The following is a 23,296-nucleotide window of genomic DNA, read 5'->3' as shown; positions in this document are numbered from 1 at the left end:
TGTTCCTATACGCCATAAGTGTTGTTTTTAAAGTAGGATTCACGACTCTCCTGTCCACAATCCACTTTCTTCACATTGATAGAAAAACGTGCACATTTATTTGAGTCAAGATGAATTCCAATACAGCAACTTCAAACATTTAATTTGGTAGATTAACGGACACGCATATAAGCCTCTTCTGAAGAAAACCCTGCATCCAGGAAGTGTGATTTACAGTGGAGCGGTGCCTTCGTGAGGCAGGATGCGATGGGAAGTGTAAATGTGGAGGAGAGCATGAGAGAGCGAGAGAGAGAGAGAGGGAGGGAGGAAGCAGTAGAGGGGAGAGTAAGGGAGAGATAGGAAGAGAGACTTTGCTGCAAGAAAGCATTTTTGCTGGATGGGAGAAAAACAACCATGGAAACTCCATCAGAGGAAAACCAAGACCAGTGGCAGGACAAAAGAGGTACCAATGAGCACTCACAAAGAGCCAGTGCAGTTCTTTTCACTGCTGTGTTTACTGGGGCTTTAACCTTCCCCTGACTGCTTGCTTGGTTTCACTCAACACAATTGTTTGGTAGATTTTTCTCAGCATTGGTTTTTTTCTAATATCAGTGGCCAGGTCCTTGTGTTCAAGTCTGGAGGCGCCAAAGTGAAACATCATTTTAAACATGGTGCATCACTGCCTCCGCAAGACAGCTGTCGGTGTCAGGGATCATGTGCTCTGCTTGTATTGCATTTGTGCTTTTTTATATGGTCTAATTAGTCGAAGTCTTTCTGTGTGATGTTCTGAGCAGACCTCACTCCCGCAGGAGGGACGCTGTGTTGCCGCTGGCCGTCATCGCACTACTGTCACTTTTAAGGACAATAAGCCTGTTGCAGGATCAGCCGCAGATCAATCAAACCTCAGGGTGCTTCTGAGTTGTGCGCTCGGGGCGGACCGATGATTAATGAGGTGGATGGGGCGCTGGCAAGGACAAAGATAAATGAAGCAGACGTTTACCAGTCTCACAAATAGACGGCCATGAGGGCTGTGTACACGAAAGCCAGAGTGTCATTAACTTGCTCACCCCTTCTTGTAGAAATCAGCCGGAGTTTTTATGTTTTGCTCATCTACAGTTTTAAAGGGTTGTCATCTTTGAACAGCAGTAATCCTCACATTTAAGGAGTTGGAATTGGCTATTTGTTCTGTTTAGTATTTTTGTTTTTGTAATAATCCTCCAAATCTATTTTATTTTGTCGAGTTTTTTTGTGTGTCATTTTCTGTAACGCTAAAGCATTGTCTTATTTTCCCCCACTACAGACTTTTGTCGCGTTTAATTAGGTTTAATTACCTCTGCTAATTGTGTTGTAATTCTGTTTGCTACATAACTTCCTAATTACTGGCAATGATGTGGTTTTATTTGAGAGTAGGCATGAAATGTGGGATCAAAAATGAGGGGAAGTGGGTTGATGAAAGGTCCCCACCCAGACTCTAACTCCAACCAATAACATAACTATATGGCTGGTGCTGTAAATGATCAGGCCATTGTTGGGGTCCCAACCTTGGAAATTAAAGGTTGGAACTTCTCATTCAATACTCCTCTACTGAGCATTAAATATCAGCTGTTACGGCTGTCATAGCATCTTTCTCACTGTCGGTCTTCATCGTTACACGTCTCTCTCAGCTTCTTTCACATGCAGCTGTCTGGGAGCGGCAGTCGACGGCTATTAGCCGAGTAAGTTTCCGATGCTGAATACGTAAACAATGGGACCACTTTTGACAGATTTGCAGGCTCGGATGTATCTCGTCCCTCGGGGGTGGCCATTATAGCCATTATAGCATTTTAAAGTTGTGTTCCTCTCAGAGTGTGTAGAGGGTGGAAAATGAGACTGTTTCTCATAAATGGTGTTTTGGCAGTGCGCCCCAATGGAGCAAGCAAACAACAATACTTAACATTTGTTGTAAACATACACATCTGTGACCAATGAGGCTCGATGTTAGATTAAAACTGCATGCCAGTTTAAATGGAGGTGGAAGTGAGCTTGCTGTTGGGGGCTCATGGGTGAGATGGAACAGAACCTCAAATTGTGTGCGTCCATGTGTGTGTTTGGGGTTTGTCTGGATACGAAATGCATACGTCGTATACATTCCTGCGCGTGCTCGCGTCGGTGTGGACATCAAATTAGGTTTTTTTCCCTTTTTTTTTTTTTAATTAAAGAGAGAACACAGACATGCTTCGACTTTACACTGCTGTTTTCAGCTGCTGCAGGATTTCAGCTTTGTAGTGATGATGTTCCCTAATCACATCCTGATGGCTGTTGTGGAAGGATGGGGTGATGGAGCAGGGTCAGCTGCAGGAGGTTTTTAGTACTGTGTTTGAAAAATGACTGTACAAGCACAACATACACTAAAATAAACAGTATGTCAATCACTGTAATAATTCAGTAGTACAGGGGCTAGTAGACATTGTACTTGTATGTGTGTAAAAACTTTATGTGTGCTAATTTTCTAAAGTAGTCAAAACATGAAACATTCAGGTTGCCCTGTGGGTCAATGGCCCAAACATGAACTCTAACCTTCCTGACTAACATCCAGATGGGGGACATTTGTCATTTCACCTTCCTGTCTCACTCCACTGTCTTTGGCTGTGTGTGCTGCTGGTTATTAAACAAAGTGATAAAAAACTCCAAAGTAACTAAAGAAATACTAGAAGAACTGAAACCCAGTAAACGGTAAACTCTTCTTGGACTTAGTTGTCTGTTAGAGATGGCTTGATTCCAGTTTTACAATACAATACAATACCGATGTCACAACCATGAGTATCTACAGATACCAATGTCAGTCCAATATAATCTTTTCTTACCGTCCTTAAGCCACTTAGCAACAGCTAAGTGGCTTAACATGTGCACTCTTAACATGTGCAGCCCTCACTCATGTCTTGTTCACATTACCTTTATTTTACAGAATGTTGCCGTTGTTTATTGTAATTATGGCCAGTATTGGAGCAGTGATGATATTTCGTATCAGCTCACTAATAATGCTTTGTCAAGCACAGTGATTAGATGTTGTGGTCACTTGTCTGTCTGTCTGTCTGTCTGTCTGTCTGCCTGCAGCTTGCTTACCTGTTACACATGTTGGTCTTGCAGAACCATCTTATTCACACACTGGCTGATTTGCTTAACAGCCTCCTCCTGGAGTGTGAAGTGGCTGCTCTGATGCACTGTGGCCAAGTTGTATGCAGCACACAGAATGGAGCTCAGCAGTGGGCTTGTCCTGGGCCTCCAGCCTGCTAGCCGGAAGAGCGGGACTGTGGTTCACTGCAATTCTGAATGGCCCCTGAAAGTCCAGTGTGATGGACAGTCTCGGGCTGCACACAGTGGCTCTTTGTATCAGGACTTCTTGGACTCTGTCTCTCTCTCTTTTTAAATATCTCTGTCTCACACAATACCCCACATGCAGACACACTCACTCTTCCTCACACAAGCAGCTTTCTCTTCCTCTCCCCTCGTGATTCTGATGTCACAAAGTTGTCCCCGTGACTCTCCTTCAAGCTCTTTTTCAAGCTGTTCTCCTTATTGTGTCTCTCGTTGTGTTCTGTTGCAGTGTGAGGTTGAAGTCTTGAGGTGACTGGAGGTCTCACCACGTCTGTAGTCGGGGAGCATGTGAAAGTCATCAGAGGGAAAAGCATGCTTTTCATTTACGGTGCTCTGCTCTGAGCAAGCCAGCAAAGATCCATTGAGCACAAGCCTGTTGTTTGAGTCACCAGCTCCTCCTGCTGTTATTGCCTGTGGAGGAGGATACTTTATAATAAGGCTTACACTGCAATATCCTGTACTCCTGTACTAAGCCCACGCAGGATGCTCAGAGAAAACACCCCCTAATTGCGGAGTTCATCATCCTGCTCAAACTATAGCACTATGACACTTATTCTGGCATGGTGCTAAACGGAAATATTAACACCATTATCAATGTAATGTATGCAATGTAGCTGGTTGCATAGAGAAGTCAGTTTGAATGGAAGTCTATGGGAAAATGACTCCAGTTCTCGCTGGATTTGTAACATCAGTAAACGATTTCCTGAGGAGTTAATCACTCTCATCCCTGGTGTTGTTGTGTTTTCCTTAATAGCACATGAAGTCCATTTTGTAAATTATGTTCCCATCCATCCGTCTTCTACCACTTTATCATCTGGCCGGTGCCAGCTGACAAAGTGTGAAAGGCAGGGTGCACCCTGGACAGGTCGCCAGTCCATCACGGGACCACATAGAGACAAACAACCATCCACACTCACACCTACGGTCAAGTTAGAGTGTCCAGTTTGCCTAATCCCCAAATCTGCAGGTCTTTGGACTTTTGAAATTTAATCCAAAAACATAAGCCCCACCTCCACTCCAAGAAAAAGATAAAAAAAACAAAGTTGATGTCAGGAGTCTGAAATCTACAGCCGTCTTCTCTAAAGTCAGCAGATTAATTTATGTGGACAAATAAGATATTTCACAGGTCCCATGATTACTTTCCGAATGAGACTTCTCTTTAATGCAAACTGCTGTGCCCATGGCACTTTGCGCAGGACTGTGCAAAAGAGGTGTTGAGCTTTGATGTTGTTTCTCTCTCCCCCGGCGTCTAATTCTGGGACTAAACCTTTGCACAGAGGTTCTTTTGTGAATAGCGTAGTATTGCTGAGGTTGCTAAGAGTTGAACCACGGCAGTGGGTCCGTCCATGTGCCAGAGTTGTTTCAGTCTGCCAGAACAGACTTACACTAACCTGCCAAAATGCTGAGTCCAGCTGTGAAAATACAAGCTTGGCTGTATGGTATTATTAAGCCTTACACCCAATAAGTGACACAATTCTTCTCCACGGAGAAAGGGAGATGGCCGACCAACGTGCTCAGTCTGGATGGACTGGTGGCCTCAAAGGCAAGCCAACTCTCGTGGAATGGACACTAATGAAGACGATGCTTCATTATGACTTTAAAACAATACACTTTTCTCTCTCTAACTGCACCAAGAAGGAAAAGCATGGCAAATGTCAGCGGTGTTTGCTTGACCTCCTTTGTGACGGGCTGCTGAAGAGGGTTAGTGGGTTAGCAACTCATGACATTTTTATTATTGCCCATTACATTTAGGACTTTATCCATCTACTTATTTTATTTCTAGATCCAGTAAAAATTGACCCTGATATACAGGACCATGGTGTCAGATTTTGAAAGATGGTTTAAACAAATTCACAAAGCAGTACATCTGTCGTCACTCTGCGCACATTTAATACAAGACATGTTCTACTTTTGTTTTGGAGACAGATCTATACAGCTTCTTACTGAAGGAGCTTGTTGACCTATAGCTGGGGTGTAGCGTGCATCCGGAGCAGAGCTACCAGACAGTGACATCCACTACAAGAGTGACTCTTCCTTTAAATGGACCGTATTTACTTTGCAGCTGGGCTCAATATCCTGCTTTGGCTCCCAGCGGCCCACTCACCCTCCTCAACATACTCATCAGAGAAATGTGGGCTGCGGTCAAAGTTAGCGACTCCGCTGCGGGCACAACTCATTGAGTTGTGGTTAACATGCTGCCATGGCAACTCTTGTTCACCCACCATGGGACAGAAATGTTTTTATCTCCCTGTACTACACAAACAGTCAGGATAAAGCGTCTGACTGCAAAAGTACTAGCTAAGCCACAGTATATCTGCTTTAATTTCCTTTGTCGTGGCAAAGAGCACAAACACAGATGAACTTTCGGGGTTCTCGTCTCACACAGGAAGCGAAGCGAGTAGAAAAGAGTGTTATGACCTTCTTTTTTTTTCCTCCCTTCAAGACAAACACAAAGTGGTATCGACCTAAGATGTACTCGTGTTGTCTGCAGCTGCACAATATGTAATTCCTTTTCGTACTGCATTCAAGAAATAGCTGTAGTAGGAAACCGGTTTGGATTCAAGAAGAATAAGTGGATATATCTGTTTTCTAATCCTTATATACACTCAATTTGAGATTAGATTAGGTTTTACCATTGCAAATTATACATGTCTCTTTTGCTGTGGAACAGAATGTGTTTTTGTATCATTTTTGAAGGGTGAATATAACAATGCTGATAAGAGCTGTGAAAGAAACACTGATATTGTTGGCCAGGAAACCAAAGCAATGAGCTTAGAGAAACTAAAATGCTTCACAGAGCTGAGAAGAACTTGACTTTATGGTAGCAATCCATGCCTCTTTGCTCATTTGCACACTGCAAATATGTATATATATATATATATATATATATATATATATATATATATATATATATATATATATATATATATATATATATATATATATAGATATATATATATATATATATATATATATATATATGTATATATATATATATATATATATATATGTATATATAGATATGTATGTATATATATATATATATATATATATATATATATATATATATATATATATATATATATATATATATATATAGATATAGATATATATATTACAGCAGGTTTAAAGACTTCAGTTGTGGCCTGATTTGGGGCACATGAGAGATATATAAAAAGTAAACAGCCCCTGACCTGGATGTCCGAATGACTCTACAACATCCTGTCAAACACATGTGGATTTTATTGGAGGCACTCTGGGGTTGTTTGCGTCCGTGCAGCCACAGACAGAGAACTGTGGTGACTAGCTCCATTTCACAAAGCATAAAAACACACTGTGTGAGACGGACTCATCTGGGTCGCTTCATCCCCTCATTGTGCGTTGCCATTGATTTCCATTACACTTTGGCAGTCACCCATTGCGCTGACCTGCCGGATGGCCATTAATGCCCTTTAGGTATAGTGATGAATTGTCAAATTAAACATTAAAGGCAGAGTGTGTGCACTGTGGAAAATCAGTGGCACGGAGCAGGCTGCGCTGTTTCTGCTGGTTATAGCTTATATAGAACCGTCTTCATTGTTTCCTTTGGAGTGTTAAAAAGAACTTTTAATAACACCAGATGAGTCGTGGAATTATGTCCACAATGTACCTTGTGTCTTGCCCAGTGCATTGGCTCACAGAATTAAATTGATAATCCTGGAGATCACCTCCTGTCCTGCAACTGAAAAATGGTCATTTACTTTGGGGCTGATGTTGACATATAATTTACTTTATCGCCGTTGAAAGTTACTCGTCACTGACAGAGCTTTTTCTCTTTTTTTTTTTTTTGCACAGGTTGCTTTGAGTGCTGCATTAAATGTTTAGGCGGGGTGCCGTACGCGTCGCTGGTGGCGACGATCCTCTGCTTTTCGGGAGTTGCCTTGTTCTGTGGATGCGGCCATGTGGCTCTCACTGGCACTGTGACCATCCTGGAAACCCACTTCTCCAAGGTCACCAGTGACCACGCCATGCTGACTGAAATGTAAGTGACCTCAAACTACATGGCTTGTCTGTAAAATGTCTTTTTTTAATCCTTATTATTATTATTGTTATTATAATAACATTTATTTAACCAGGAATAAAAACTCAATGAAATCTCTTTTACAAGAAATTATTGTATCTTTAACATCATAGTAAAGTCTGTTACATAAAATCCTAAATGGAAAGTATGCCTTTAAATAGCCATCACAATAAAAAGAGGTCCAATCTCAAGTCTTTTCATGAGGGTGACTTTATATAGGCTATTTTTAGCTGATAGTGTCTCCCGCAATCACCTTATCCTTCAGAACATTCCTAATATGGACATTTTTTTGTGGCAGTGCATCCATTAGGCCAGACAATAAAAGAGGAATTGACAAGAGACAGGAATACACAAATGTTTTATGTTGGTGTAGACTTGGAGTGCACTGTTTAATGTCTACATGGGCGATCTGGATGATTTCTAGAGACATGCATCACCTGGTGCCTCCACATTTGGTCTTTGCTTCACTCCTCGCGTCGTTGGAAGGCTCCAGGCTCAATCATAACATCTGTTGATGATTAATCAGCCGCCCCAGATTACTGATGTCTTAACAAAAATGATTGCACGCAGCAATTTCTTAAACAGACAGTGGTATGTCATACATTTTTAGTGGGGCCCTCCCCAGGTGTTACATTGGAGGCTGAGACTATATGATTTGTGCTCACAGTTTGACCCACTGCAGCTTTAGCAGCATAACTCATGTGTAGCCTTGTTCCCAAACAGAATACAGCTGATGCAGTATGTCATCTATGGCATTGCCTCATTTTTCTTCCTGTATGGGATCATCCTGCTGGCCGAGGGCTTCTACACGACCAGTGCAGTGAAGGAGCTGCACAGTGAGTTCAAGACGACCATCTGCGGACGCTGCATCAGTGGAATGGTATGTCCATGCAACACGTGTGTAATTCTAATTTTGACACACGGATTGCTTCAGCACATGCTATGTGATTGAAAGTTACGTCCAAAAATAAATGAAACATGCGCATGATAGGAAATATAAATAAATAGAGAAAAAACATGTTTAACCCTTCTGTTACCATCCCGTCACCGACAGGATTTGGCATCCTTACTCCTCATTACCGTAACTCCTAGACAAAATTAAAAAACTATGGACTGGTGATCTGTTCAGGGTGTGACCCCGCCTTTCGCCCTTTGTCATCTGAGATTGGCACAGCACCCGGCATGAAGACGGATGGATCAATACCAGAAAGCAGAGAAATAGAGTGAATCATATACTTGTCATTATGATTCACCAGTGCGTCACACGCTTGTAACGTCAGTCAGCTTCTAAGTACCGTAATTCCTAAGCGATTGAATAACTGCCAGATATCGAAAGTGAAAGTTATCTTGGAAAAATGGGCAGAAAGAGGCAGAAGCACTCACTCATTCAACAGTTCTACAGCCATAAAATCAAAATAAATCAAGGGTTAAACAGGTTGGAATGTGTTTAATCTGCATTTCCTCCATTTTTAGTGGGTTCATATAAATTATATTAAAGTCCTTTATCAGTCCTGCAGGGGAAATTCCTTCTCTGCATTTAACCCATCTTCTACTAGGAACCTGCCTAGAATTAGGAGCAGCGGGCAGCCACTGAGCACCGCCCATGGAGCAATGGGGGTTGGGTACCTTGCTCAGGGGTACCCCGGCCGTTTTTTGACCCGGGGGGGGAGGGGTTTGAACTGTCAGCCCATCCATCTCCAACATTGTGCCGTGTCTGTGTCCCCAGTTTGTGTTCCTCACATATGTTCTGGGCGTGGCCTGGCTCGGCGTGTTCGGCTTCTCTGCCGTGCCGGTCTTCCTCTTCTACAACATGTGGTCCACCTGCGCTGCCATGAAGTTTCCCATGACCAACCTCACCAACATCGACTCCATCTGCGTGGACGTTCGTCAGTATGGTGAGTGTTTTGTTTTAACATGAAGGTGGAGCGAGAAACAAACGTTTCTGTTAGACGACGAGTTGTCGCTTGGTCTGTGATGGTGTAAACTTCATGTCACACTCTCATACACAACATAAAAATGTGATGATTTTAAACATGCAGTGACCCAACAGTGTGACAGTTTAGTAGGCCTAGACACTGTATGATTGATGGCCAGAGGCTTGTAACCTTGTTGTAAGAGCCAAATGTTTATGTTTATTTTTTGTTCGGAATGCATTATGACATAATTGGTAACTTTGGGGTGTGGTTTTCATCCATGTCAGCTGTTTTGTGGTTGGAACGAAGAGGGTGAGGTTAGGCGCTCATATTTTCTTTTGTCGTTGTATTCTTTCACTTTGTTAAATAAAAGTCAGTAAAGGGATCGAGACTTTACGCACAAAGGGATTTGAGTGTCAGTTACCTCTTTGAATTTTATGGCTACAGGAATTATCCCATGGAATGCCACGCCAGGCAAGGCCTGTGGGTCGACACTAGGTGACATCTGCAACACCAATGAGGTACGTCTCACTCATTCTCATCCATGTGAAGAGGAAATCCTGTTTTAACTCAAGTTAGAACCTGACTCATTTCAGATGTTTGAAATTAAGAGGCAACTAAGAAAGAAGGGAGGACAGGGCAAAAAATAAAACGTAATACTGAAGACTAATGTGTCTTGCTTGTCTACTTCCAGTTCTACTTGTCCTATCATCTGTACATTGTCGCGTGCGCTGGGGCAGGAGCCACTGTGATCGCTCTGGTAAGCTTCCCCCTCCTGCCTCTTTATCATTTTGCCTTTAGCTCATCTTTGCATGGTTTGTATCAACAGATCATGTGTCAAGTGGTCCTCTCATCATTCCCATTTGGTTTATGTAACCACCCCATGACACGGGTTTCTTCTCAGCTCCAGTTCCATTCGCTGTTTTCCATGTGCATGGCCCTGTTTTTATGTTAGGATGGATGTAACTAGGTGCTTTTTGTTTGGTAAATGTGTAATTCTTTATATTTATATTAGTATAAAACCACACAATTGATAGTGTAAAATATGGTCATTAACCTTTTCTTTACTTTTCCTTCTGGAAAATGATGAGTCATTTTACTCGCTTGTCACAATACTCGTGACAAGGAGGTCGAGCAAGGGCATGTTCTCTTACAACCTTTTCTGTTCTCTTCCACCAGCTGATCTACATGATGGCTACCACTTATAACTTTGCCGTTTTGAAGTTTAAGAGTCGAGAAGACTGCTGCACTAAGTTTTAAAACTGTTTTGAGGCTGCACTGAGTAGAGACAGTTGCCACTGACAACAAATGAACTAAAAAAAACAACAACAACTCAGAATAGAAGAGAGAGAAAAAAAAAAAATCAAAATTTCTGTAATAGTAATCATATGAAGTGTACATAGGTGGTATGTTTCCTTTAGCATTTAGTATCCAGGAATATTTCTTGCCTGAGGAGAGTTATCTTCAGTGGGAGGGTGGGCTTTCACTTGACTGGTTTGTTCCCGCTTTCCTTGGCACTGACTTACAGAAATATGTCACAGATTTTATAGAAACGTGCACAGCTACAAATCCACACTAGTGTTATTTATATTCCTAATATGATTATTTAGCATGCAGTATTTCTGTTATTAAGAGGACAGGCATAATCAGTTGACCGCTATCAGATTGAAAGATATCAGTGCAAGTTGTTGCACACAAAAACAATAATAAAATAAATCTAAATGTATCTAGACATAGACTGCACCGTCCCCATACAGATATACAGTATAAATATGTAAAGTATACATTTTTGAAATGAATCCACATGGACATTTGATGACAAACACTGTCAGATTAGCAGATTTGGTGAAGATTAATGCTACTCACTCACATAATTTGTCCTAATGGCAGAGGGGCAGTGGTCAAGTGCTGTCCTGATATTTCTTTGGTTTATTGGACTCAAATATTTGGTACCATGAAAGTGTTATTTTTTTTTCCCTGTCACGTTAGAATCTAAAAAAACAACTTTATCCACTGTAATATAATGCAAATAAATATTATGGTGACCACTTGTGTATTGTAGACTTCAGAGTAACTGCACATATCTAGCACAGCACAGTATTGAGGGTTAGGCCAGTACCAGGGTTACACTTCTGTATGAGGCCCTAAGCCTCACTTTAATTCCATGTATTTTACAAGAGAAGAGATTTTCCTATTTCAAAGTAGAGGATTTGTTTGTTTTTTTCTATGAGAGCTGACGCTGGTATGGCCTCAGCTATAAAGTTGGTGGTTGGTTTCATACATTTTCCTTTTATTCTTTCTCAAAGTGCCATTAAAGAGCCATTTGTTTTTATCTTAACACTGAGCCTGCATGCTTACATTTTTTTTCCAGATGTTTTGATCTGTTTTAGAGTTACTTACACTCCATATTTCATATATTTAATTTTCTTACATTTTTGAAGACTGTAGCTTTTATGTTCTATATAAAATAAACAACCTTTGTTTTAAAAAAAAAAAAAAATCCCCACTTGGTCTATTTCTTACCTTAGTCTTGTAAAGAAGAGAGTCGCACATGTAGCAGTGTCCGTATTTCATGCTTTGCACTAACATGATTTTACAGCTGCACTGAGGGTGCATGCACATCTTTCCTATGCTCTGCTCATCATCACGCTTTAAAACTGTCATTTCTGTTATAGCGAGTAACTCCAACACTAGTCATGGTTGCCACAGTCATTTGACACTAGTAGTAACAGTGATGTCCCCCCTGTGTGTTAGGTCTTTTTTTAAAAGCTTTAAAAACTTTTTGTGTTCGTCTATGATGTACGTACTGTAGCTCTGAGTCCTGTAGCTTGCTTTGCATCTCTGACATGCTCACCGGCCATCCACCTCACCCTTCTCTTCCAGATCCACTTCCTCATGATTCTCTCAGCAAACTGGGCCTACCTTAAGGATGCCAGTCACATGCACACCTACCAAGACATCAAAATGAAGGAAGAGCGGGAGCTGCAGGACATCACCTCACGCTCAAAGGAATGCCTCCATTCCTACACATAAGGATATTACACACTCACAGTCCACACACACACACACACACACACAGACACTGCAGCCAATCACTGTGGCCCCTTTGGACCAAGACAACGCTCGGCTAAAATAACCTGCCAACTGCCCCTAACACTATGCAGTACTAACCATACGCCTAACAAACTAATGCATCAGTGTTGCTTTCTGCACTAAACTAAACCAAGAATTGTTTTTACAAAAACTGCTATGTGTAGCTTCATTCATGTTGATTCTTTTTTCCTAGATGAAAAACTTCATATTGGTGTTGTCTGTCATTTTCTCTAGCCCCATTTTTTTTGAATCACCGGCATTTGCTGGTGAAGCTTGAGACATTGCACTATTCTTTACAACACATAACGACTTTGTTACACAGTCTTGCTCTGTCTTCAACAAGGGAATGTATGTTTGTTTGTTTTGTTTTCCCAACCAAAATGCAGAGGATTTACACACATCCAGTCTGAGTGCGTCACACAGTACTGACTACAGTTCGAATGGTGTTCCACGTGATAAAAATACGCACCGGAGACTACGTTTAAGTGGCGATTGTTTGTATTACTCTCTACTGCCAGGATGCGTCAAACTTAAGTACTTCACTGCATCTCTATCTCAATAATTGAGATAATTTAATTCTTGGTGATTCTAGATTATAGTTTCCGTTTTACAGCCTCTTAAAAGTCCCGCAAGACTTTCATGGCCTACATTAACACTACCTCAGGTGTGCACTAGAGCCTCTGGATCACTTCTTTTTTCTGTTTTGAAAATCTCACTTTAATTGCAAAATGAAGCCCTAATCACAGTATTATTCAGGTACCTGCAAAGTAAACCAAGCACATGTACACACAGGCTCCTATTCAGCACAGCACTATAGTATTTCATTTCATGAGTAAAAAACAAGTTTGCTAAGTGAACCGCTGCCATTAAAGTGGCAGAATGATATTTAATGTATTTGATATGTTTAGCCATTTTCCAGTTTGGACAAATGAAAAAGATCAACGCTTGCCAATGAAGACGTATTACAATACCATTGACCTAATTTTGACAAAAATTGAACGCAACAAATGATCTCAATAGACTCGAGTTATGAAATGTAAATTGCAAGACGGGATTTTTGTCTTTTATTACTAAAGACAAAAAAACACCTTTTCCTTAATTTCTATAATTGCATCTCTGTTGATGTGCAATTGTGGTAACGCTGACAACCTTGTGTAACCGTGTGTGGGTTGAGTTACAGGGATAACTTCTTGTTGCATGGATGCCGACGTTTCTGCAGCAACCCAAGATGTACAGACATGTATACTGATATCAGTAGTAGGCAGTGTTTGCCTGTTTCCTTAATAATGATTACAAATTAATCCATTTTATGTAGCCTTTTTTTTTAGTTGTAGATGTTTTTAGCTTCTTTTAATCAAGTGTACAAGTCCTATATATTGTTTTGTTGCCTAATGTATGCCAGTATTTTCTTGAATGTCAAGGGCTTCCACAAGAATTACTAAAACTTAGCATTAAATCCAACTTGGAAAGATTATCCAGGTTTATACAAATGTATGTCAATCTGCAAAATGGTAAATTTAACTGCCATCTTGACTGTGTCCTGTTAAGTATTTGTAGCACCAAATCTGCATTGTTCTGTGCAAGATCAATAGCCACAGGGTGATGGGCATAAATGAAGATGGGGTGTATCGCATCTCATCTTTGTGTGTGGCGTGTTTCCTGTTGGATGAACCAAAAACTAAGGGAAAAAAAACACCTATCAATTACCAGAAGAAGAAGAATCCAGTATCCTGTCTGACTGGAATCCCCTTATGACACGACTCAACTGACGTGTTGACTGTTTTTATGAAAATAAAAGTAAATAAACAAAATTCTACCTGTTTTTGTGATCTTTATTGCATGATGGAAAAGATTGTGTGGTTTATATATATGTGTATATATATATACATATATAAAAACAAAATCACACTTCAGAATGAATTCATACAAATGCAATTAGAAAAAAAAAGAAAAAAAAAAGACATCCCACGTTGAACAGAACACAGAGTCTGGGACGTTCAGCTCACCAGAAATCATCATCTTCATCCTTCGGTAAATATGCTGCAAAGCTGGGAAAACGAAAAAAACAAGTTGAAAATCAACAAAATGAAAGGTAGTAAAGAAATAAAGTCATCCTCACAATGACCTCAGTCCATATGTAGACTTCAATATAGGCAGCATTACACGTATTGGGCAGTTGAAATGTATTTGTTCTTTCATTTGAGTAACTTTATTTAAAAACAAACAACTTTGTGGGAGATGGCTACCTGTCGTCTTTTCCCTCAGACATACTCTTGTCCTCTGGGCTTGTATGTACTGTTTCATCTCCTACATGACTCTGGAACAAAATAAACACACAGGTGACTTTTGTAAGCCTTTTTTTTAAAAAGTATTACAGCAGTGCAGAAGAAATCGTAAGACAATTGGGTGCAACTGACCTGTGCATGCTGCTTCTCCCTTGCCTCCAGAACCATTTTCATATATTTCTCCAAAGGATCTTCACCCTTATACTCCTTTATATCATCCTCATCGTCTTCTTCATGGATTCGTATCTCAGTCGCTGCCTCCTCCTCATCTTCTTTGTCTTTTTCCTCTTGTTCTGCTTGCTCCACCTCTTTGTCTTCTTCGCTCACAGATCCACCTGTGGTTTGTGAGACATCTACAAAAACCCAGTGACACAAGTCAAATGCATTGTATTTGGTCCCGACTTACTCTTGGTTTGCATTGTAGACTAGTTACGATAAATCGGTTATTTCGAGTTGACAGATCTTGTCATTTGGAGTCAGAGTTATAAATCAGTAAAGGGCGGGCCAACAACTCACCCGCCTGGTCCTGCAAGTCTGTTGGGTCTTCTGGGAGGTCCTGTGAGTGGGGGACAGTGGGTCCATCAGGGGCCTCCTCAGTGAGAGGGATGGCAGTGTCCAGGAGAAGCTCTGGAATGTGGCCGGGCTCTGGAGGGAGACATGGACAAAGAGATCTTTTATGCTGCACCATAATGCAACAGGGACAGAGGACCAGCACAGAATACATAATCAGCTGCCCTTCATCTTCACCATTGTGCGGAGCTACTGAAAGGACACTTTGGAGGCCGGTCACACACTCATTAAAAAGCAGCCTTTCAAAAAAACATACAAAACCATCACACCGGATATACAGCAGGGATTTTGTTTTAATTAATAACAAGAATAATGAGAGCAAAAAACTGCTAATGTACTTCCCGTAGCAATGGATTAAAAGTTCCCTTTTGAGAAATGTCACAAGCAGGTTTCCTGTAAACTGCATCATCATCATCCTACTGTATTTCTAGAATGGAAACTAACTGGGTCTCAGTCTAGGGTGCATTAATGAAGTAGGACTCAAGTAGTCTGATTTGATTTATAATGTCAGTTAACCTTTTCCTGCAAAGATAATGGTCTCCGGTATGGTATCGCTATGATTTCAGCTCTTCAATAGAACATGATATCATTATTATCAATTTAACGATAGAAGATGAAGCACAGCACATGAGCAAACACCAGTATATTTGACAGCGTGTACTGGATGCCTGGTTGCAGGTGACATCTGTGAATTTAAAAAAAAAAACATACCTAAGGGAATCTCCAGGCTTAAAAGGGTAAGACTAAGTGCAATTATAAATACAGTTTATGGTGCCAGGCGAGCATCAGTGAAGTTATATTGTAGTATTGCCAACTACTCCTCCATAATACCTGAAAGAACCCCTGTGAGGTCCTCTAGGCTGATTTTATCAGGTTCTGGTGAAGACTCACAGCTGGTTAGGACCGGCTGCATCTTTGGTGGACTGGGAAAAAAAGACAAGAGAGAACGATGAGATCATTGATATTCATCATCCGGTGTGTAAATGACACACTGTCCTTTTTTCAAAGTCATGGCAGATGGTACCTGGGCTGGTCTCTTGCTGTGCTCTTGAGTTGAGGACTGAGAGGTGGACTAAACTCAGATGAGAAGTCACCCGAGGTCACCATCTCCTTGCGAGGGGAAGGGGGGAGCTGTCTGTCAGGCGGCAGCTCTGAAAACGGCACTGGGGTCACAACTGCCTCTATCAGGGGACATTAGACATGATTTAGAAATCATCAGTGGAGAGATATTATTCAAAGCCTGACATTAAAATACAGGAAGTCAATGTTTTAAATGTTTAAAGTGCTTTAAGTGTTTTTAATCATACCTTCTTCAATCTCTTTCTGACGATTTTTCCTGGGGGAAGCGCGTGGTGTGGAGGACAGACGTCTGAATGAAGTTAAACTTTCATCCAGAGGATGTCCATCGCTTAGAATGAGAGGTTCAGAACATGAATGGACACTGTGCTCGGTGAAAACTGCGGCCTTTAGTTGGTTTGGGGCTTCTGAGAAGGTCACCCTTGGCTGTGACCGTGGTACAGTGTTTCTGGTGTCACAGGATGACGAGGAGGGGGTTCGTATAATTTGAGGAGACAATGGTTTGTGTGAGACCTTTGGTTTGTGGGGGGAGTGGGTGTGAGACTGGTGAGAGAACCGTTTCCTCGGAGGAGAGCTGGGACGCTGTGAAGGTTGTGGTTGCTGTGGTGAAAGTCTTCGGGGAAGCATGTGTGAGATGGAGGAGTGCACTGCCCTCTGCTGGTAGTTCCTGTAGGCTTCCTCCAAGGTCTCAGCCTCTCTTTGCAGCTCCTGAAAGCGAGCCATGGCTTTAACCACCAACTCATTTTCAGAATCTGAAGAGTCAGTCCAAAGCGACCTGTGTCCATGCAGGGGCCCACCTGCTTTAAACAGATCACCATCACCCACACTGGCCCTCAGCAGCGTTCTGTCCACATAGATGTCAGGTGGAACCAGTTTGTCAGCACTGACCTCCAGCACTGAGCGATCAACAAGCGAGGGCTTGGGGTTACGCAGCACTTCGTTTTCAAGAGCTGCCGTGATCACACAAAAGGAAGGGACAGAGGAAAGAAACAGAAAAGCAAACACAGGAGCTGAGCACTAATAGAGAAGACCAACCACCATTAAAGAACACAGGATGTCTAATTTCTATTTACATGCATTTACAGCTAGAATCCGAAAGTTGCTGATTGTAACACAGAAAACCCCAACATGAATTATAGTGACTAAACTAAGATCTGTTGCACATGCATGTCCTATTATAGGGTACCTTGCTGTGTTTGGTGAAGCTGCATCTTGAGGTCTTCAACGTGGTTGGTCATCCACTGTGACTTCTGCTCACACTCTATCAACTGAGCCTTGAGCTGAGCGCAGAGCTCCACCTGCAGAGACCCACAGACAACAGGACGGCACACAATGAGTCAGCATTTACACAAATAGGCCACTGTGGGGGCCGTTCACGCGCTGCATCTCTAGGGCGCACAGATGTATTATTTTCAATTAGAATGTGAGAAACAATACAGTCGCAAAGTGCATCCTTGACACACCAACGTTTTGGAATGCAGTGAGCACTTTGCACATGTTTTTTGATGCTCGGGCCAAAGAAGTGGGTCATACTGAGCTTTGTCCACTCTGAATTAGATGGCAAGTTATAGGATTAAACCAGACTTTTCTTCATTCTCCACACAATTATCAAACAGAAAAACTGGGGCGAGGGTAAAGCGGCAATGGTAATAAAATATTGTCAGTGTTATGATTTTTTTTTTTTTTGGTTTAATATGTTAAATAATTCAGTGAAGCTACAGCAACTTTTATTATCTCACCTGCTTTATGATTGCTTTGAAACGAACGATGCGACAGAAGCACAACCCTACTAGCGCCTTAGTCAAACCTCTGGCTTCTTCCAGGCATTTTTCAAGGATTTTTAAATGTTAAATGCGAACAGCCCCTTAGGTTTGAGCGCAAACCAAATCTTCCAAGATGAGACAAAACGGCATAAAAAAGAATTGGAATATATTGTTTTGCACACTTAGTGAGAGGCTATGATGTCACTGACCTCACGCTGGAGCTGAGTCTGCAGCACCTGTTTCTGGTTGTCAAACCCTTCCTCTTCCAGTCTGCGAGCGCTCTGCAGCCTCCGAAGCTCCATCTGCAAGGCCAGCTGTTCTTTGGACGGTTTGCCCAAATCTATGAGAGAGGTTATATTAGTGAAAACAAAATCTAAAAGCACAGCTTAGTATATTCCAAACCTACTTTAGAGGGAAAATCGTGTGATGAAAAACAGGTGGCAATATCCAGAAATAGGTCACAGTGAAGATATTATTAGTTATTTGCTTTAGTTCACAATTTTGGCAGCATGGGAGTTTAGCACATGGTCCTTAGCATCATGTAGCCTTTTTCAGTAATCACAAGAGAAGTCCACGGCTCCTCTGCCGCACTCTAGTGCATCCCTTTAAGAGAGAGAACATTTCCTTACAACCCTCATCCTGTAGTCTCCCCCTAGTCTCTTTTAGAGTGCTGTCAACCATGCTATAAAACACAGCAGCGATGGACCACATTGGCACAAGAGACACTGAAAATCATTCAGCTGGCCTTGAGGCAGTGATAACGCTTCACAGTACATTGCACCTTCTTACAGCTCACAATGAGCCCAGTGTGATCAGTTATTTTAGTTATTAAAGAAAAGCAACTATAAATATTCACAGATAGTTATTTATTAGGAACATATAAACTAGATCAGATTTCGAATGCCCCCAGCAGCAAAGGAATTAAAGCGATAACACTAAGAATTGTATTCTCTGGTGGGAAAGAGGAACGGGACTCCTGACAAATACTAGGGAACAGCAGCCACTCCTCCTCACCTGCATAAAGGAGCCGATTCTCCTCCCGGGCTTCATCCAGCTGTTTCTTAAGCAGCCGCAGCTGTCCCTGCAGCTCTGCTTTCTCTCTCTTCAAACTGGTGTAGTCACTCATGGTCTCAAGTTGCCCTTGTAACAGCTCTTGCCGTTGGCTCATCAGAGACATCTGCTGCTGTGTTGTGTCGAGTTCAACCTCGACAAACAGAAGAGCCGTTAAAAGAGAATGTTAAATTGAAGTGTATCACACGGAATCATACTGCATGAAACAAACTTGAATTATTGTGCCAGGTGCCCAGTTACAACTGCTGCTTACCTGCAGTTTTTGCAGCTCTGAACATGCTCGACTGTGTTCCTCTAATTTGGAATCAATTACCGCAGCCTCTCTTTGAATACGTGCCGTTTCAACTGAGGGGGGAGAGAACGTCAACGTCATCAAAGGCAGTAAAAGGCTACTCAATAACTGCCTTCATTTAAATACTCACCTTTGTTTTGGTTCTCATCCTCAGTTAGTTTTTCTGTTCTCCTGATGAATTCTTCTTTAAGTTCAAGCTGATACCTAAAGACACAAAACTGTGTTTAAAAGAACTTCAAAACAAAGTGGCTGCAACAATTAATCAATAGCTAGTCAACTGCTTTACTGCTTTGCGTTAATCATTTGATGTGCAAACAAATTCTCTGATTTTAGCTACTTTAAAGTGGATCTTTTTTAGTTTGTTTGTTGTTTTTTTGCCCTTCTAAACAGAATATCTTTGGATTGATCAACATCTTTCATGATTTTTTCAAATTTTATGACCGAAAAAACTAACGATAACTCAAGGAAATAATTGACAGATCAATCAATAATGACCACCTATGTTCCCAATACGTGTAATAATACAATAATACAACACATTTACAAGTTCTGTAGCTTTAGAATGTACAGTATATTGTTCAAACAACAATAATCGTCTGATGTGAATGCAACACATTTTGGGTTCAACATGAAAATACCTGGAAAGTTCATTCTTCAACCTTTGCTCGTACGTGTCCTCCGTAGTCTTCAAGGCCAGATCTCTCCTCCTCAGCAGCTCTTCTGTGGCCTCCACCTTCTCCTTGTGAACCTGACAAGTTCTGTTGTCGTACAGGAGCAGAGGCATTGATCACAATGAGAGCGCACCGGTCACTAAATAGTTTAAGTTAAATGCACTTACTTTTCAAAACCCTCCACTCTCATCCTCAGGTCATTTTCTCTGCTACGCAGTGTTTCCATTTCCTTTAGTACTGATTGTCTCTGATTATACACATTTCTTTCTTCAATCTGAAGAAAGAGAAAATGAACAACATACTGTAAGTACACTTAAATTCAAGCAAATTGCAATGACAGTTTAACAATTAAAACGTTTTCTTGCTTAAGATTTATCTATAGAGAAAGAATCAAAGACCAGCATAGTGTTAGAAGTAATCTACCTCTTGCTGCTTTTGCAACCGTTCAATGGCATTTTTCTCCCGATCCACCAATGCCTTTGTCTTCCTTTCGTACGTCCTCTCCAGCTCTTGTTTCAGCTTTACAAATTCTTGATTAAAAGTAGATTTTTCTTCCATCCTCACTTTAGCAATCTCAACATCTTTAAAATGTTGCAGCTTAAGAAACAAAAACACACAAGTGATTACAAATGTTACTACATCTTTTAAGGTGTACTTAATTGCAGATGTGAGCATAGAAAAATGCACTGCATGTACCTTTGTGTTCATTTCTGCTTCCAGCTGTGCTGCCATTTCTTTTCGATACGCAGACAGTTGTGATTGGAATGAAAGCCATTTGTCCCCACTGTGACTGAAGTTTTCATACTCTTTATCTATCATTTTCATCTTCTGAACTGTTATTTAAGGGACAACAATCAAAAACTTTGCAATGGAAACCACACGAATGAATACAATTTAAGACACCACTTGGGCACATACCAAGAGACTCTCCGTATGTTGCCATACTTGTTGTCTGTGTTTCAGCATCATGATACAGGTCAGGAGTATAATGCTGTGTTAGCTGAGTTAGGAGCCTGATCAGGAATCCTGATAAACAAAAATAAAAAAGATGCACATATAAAATAATGAAAGGTGGCAGAAGCTACTTTATTATTAAATATATTGTACATACCTTTATCATTGCTGTCCTTATTTGATGCCTGTAAAAATCAAATATATTTTTATAGCATTGTATCATTGTTTTTTATTCTATGCTTTCAATAGAAATATTCACCATGCCAATTCATGCTTTTATTTACCAGGGATCTGTATAGGGATGAGGATGGATGGATTTTAAGGAGATGAAGAAGTTCTTCTTTTGTGGAAACCTGTCAAATTCGATCAGAGGCCAAAATCATTTTGTGCAACAATGTTCTTTATTTTCTCTTTAACCTACAGTGAAAATTATGCAGACGTCATGCTAACCTTCTCTTTGCACAGGCCACTTTCAGGGTAGAATACAGAAAGAGTGTACTCGTAACCCGAGGTGCTCAGATGTTCAGCCACTATGCTGTTACAGGCAGAGACAAGAAGAGGTTCAGACTGCACAGACACAGGTCTGGGAACAGGTTCTCCTGCAGCCAGAGGTGGGTGTTTTAACTCCTGAATGAGCTGATTCCGCATCTGTGTCTAAATCCCAAAGGAAGGAAACAAGAATGAAGAACTGATTGCTGCTGACTGAGCAGATTTTAAAAGGTCCAGTGTGTAAGAATTGGTGACATCTAAGGGTGAGACTGTTTACTGTTCCAAATGGAGGACTTGGAACTCACTCACCCCCTCCCTTTCTTGTGGTGCACATTTGGGAACTACAATCATGGGAGGCAAAGCCTTACCGGTCATCATGAAAAGTAAAAAAAAAACTATTGATAACGTAAATAAATTAGTCCACTTCTCTCCAATCATTTTGAGAAACGACAACGGCGAGCCTCACCTAACTCCCCGACACCTGGACATTCCACAGTCTGACTATTATCTTTAATGGCTATTATAATGAATGTGTGTGACAAAATTAGTCTTGCTGATTGGAGGGTACAGAGCAAATGCTGTCTCTCCGCTATATATGTCACATTCTTTCTTAGATAAATATGTACCTTACCTATCCATGTATAAGGAATGCTGATGAGATATTAAACATAACCAGTAGTTAATGTGCAGGCTGCTAATTGAATAGTGAATAAGCTATTTTCTTTGCAGTTGAGCTGGGTTCATATATTTGTAACTCTGATTTTGAATGAGTCAGTGCACATTCAACCTGACCACACATCACTGCTGTGTATAGCTAAATGAATGGTGTTTTTCGACATTTGTGTAATATGTTCAAAATTTACGACACACACTGTAGTGCAAGATGGGAGCCTCCACAAACCAAGTCTTGTCTAAAGTGCATATACGAGGCTTTTTGTAAAGCTACGAAAACCAAACCTTTTTCATTATAGATCTATGATACACGTATGCAAACATACTTGTTTGTGGTGTATTACATTTCTGCCCTGCCAAATGATACACACTGAACCTCTAGCAAAAGAACCAGACGCAACAAGTAGTCATTTGAAGCAGGACTTACTTTGAGCGTATTGAGCACTCCTTTATTTTTAAATGTTTGATAGAGTCTTTTCCTGAGCTCATCAGACGACAGGGTGTCTTCCTTGGCCGCGTACATGACTACAGACAGTTTCAGTTTGCAGTACTTGAAAGAAGAGAAACAGAAGCAGTAAATAACAGCACAGCGAAGTCGACATGCCCAACTACACAGCGAGAATGTTTTCAACAACTAGCATACCTGGTGTAAAATAATAAATACACGATTAATAAAAAGACAATAATTTCACTCAGTGCCAACCTGACGACCAGAACGCGTCCCCCTGTGTTTTTAAATCCAACGGAAACCAGAACATGACGTCACTGACGTGTTCCCTTCCGCTGAAAATGCAGCTAGACCTACTTGGATGGGAATGCTGAGAACTCGTGTCTTTGATTTATGCGGACACGATATCTATCTGACCTCTCTTTGTTCTGTCATCTCAGTTCATTTCATATGCGAGAATATTTTACAGAACGAGGACGAGTCAAACGCTTTTAGTAGGAGTTCCAAACAAATGTTCCGGGTGCAGACACAGTTATCACGTAATGACGCAGGAAATCAAGTTTATTGATCACAATTTTGTAATTTATGACACGCAACATACAATT

At 41.1% G+C, this 23,296-nt stretch overlaps 2 protein-coding genes across 6 annotated transcripts in view; one reads left to right on the top strand and one right to left on the bottom strand.

The window, feature by feature from the left end:
* Nucleotides 1–12,702, top strand: part of gpm6bb (glycoprotein M6Bb) — a 28,449-nt gene extending 15,747 nt beyond the window's left edge. Inside the window, exons 1-7 of one of the 3 annotated variants that reach the window (XM_044052346.1) lie at nt 330–442; nt 7,168–7,354; nt 8,117–8,273; nt 9,120–9,288; nt 9,754–9,827; nt 10,001–10,066; nt 12,190–12,702. In XM_044052346.1, the coding sequence (XP_043908281.1) occupies nt 394–442; nt 7,168–7,354; nt 8,117–8,273; nt 9,120–9,288; nt 9,754–9,827; nt 10,001–10,066; nt 12,190–12,339 (852 nt within the window). In that variant the 5' untranslated portion in view covers nt 330–393 and the 3' untranslated portion in view covers nt 12,340–12,702. Of the gene's footprint in view, nt 1–329; nt 443–7,167; nt 7,355–8,116; nt 8,274–9,119; nt 9,289–9,753; nt 9,828–10,000; nt 10,067–10,485; nt 11,645–12,189 lie in introns of those variants that run through there. The other 2 variants (XM_044052355.1, XM_044052364.1) reach the window with 2 other exon arrangements.
* A 1,514-nt stretch (nt 12,703–14,216) lies between these two features.
* Nucleotides 14,217–23,022, bottom strand: ofd1 (OFD1 centriole and centriolar satellite protein). Of its 3 annotated transcripts, none has more exons than XM_044052278.1 (22): nt 22,947–23,022; nt 22,671–22,793; nt 21,533–21,736; nt 21,367–21,435; nt 21,240–21,267; nt 21,047–21,154; nt 20,825–20,961; nt 20,552–20,725; nt 20,296–20,402; nt 20,096–20,215; nt 19,588–19,661; nt 19,419–19,510; nt 19,109–19,298; nt 18,304–18,434; nt 17,518–17,629; nt 16,562–17,281; nt 16,279–16,435; nt 16,086–16,177; nt 15,201–15,329; nt 14,817–15,037; nt 14,646–14,716; nt 14,217–14,447 (listed from the first exon to the last, which is right to left on the bottom strand). In XM_044052278.1, exons 2-22 carry the CDS (start codon nt 22,764–22,766, stop codon nt 14,402–14,404), a joined length of 3,078 nt encoding a protein of 1,025 aa, XP_043908213.1. In that variant the 5' UTR covers nt 22,767–22,793; nt 22,947–23,022; the 3' UTR covers nt 14,217–14,401. The 3 variants fall into 3 exon arrangements, with proteins under 3 accessions (XP_043908213.1, XP_043908236.1, XP_043908225.1); XM_044052301.1 differs by having other exon boundaries at nt 16,562–17,128; XM_044052290.1 differs by lacking the exon at nt 22,947–23,022 and adding an exon at nt 22,887–22,902.
* Nucleotides 23,023–23,296: the final 274 nt, after the last annotated feature.

The sequence above is a fragment of the Solea senegalensis genome, linkage group LG2 (genome assembly GCF_019176455.1).
Source record: "Solea senegalensis isolate Sse05_10M linkage group LG2, IFAPA_SoseM_1, whole genome shotgun sequence".
In the NCBI taxonomy this organism is placed as follows: domain Eukaryota; kingdom Metazoa; phylum Chordata; class Actinopteri; order Pleuronectiformes; family Soleidae; genus Solea; species Solea senegalensis.
The sequence above is the reverse complement of the archived record's forward strand: the minus strand, read 5'-3'. Positions and strand labels throughout refer to the sequence as shown.

Bases quoted from the DNA above. Each gene is read 5' to 3' on its own strand.
- ofd1 (XM_044052278.1), bottom strand. From the start codon at position 22,766: ATGTACGCGGCCAAGGAAGACACCCTGTCGTCTGATGAGCTCAGGAAA. The intron at 20,962-21,046 runs GTATGTGCCCAA...CTTAAATAACAG, and splicing joins AACATACGGAGAGTCTCTTG to TTCAGAAGATGAAAATGATA. The intron at 19,662-20,095 runs GTATTTTCATGT...TTGTGTCTTTAG, and splicing joins TTGAAGAATGAACTTTCCAG to GTATCAGCTTGAACTTAAAG.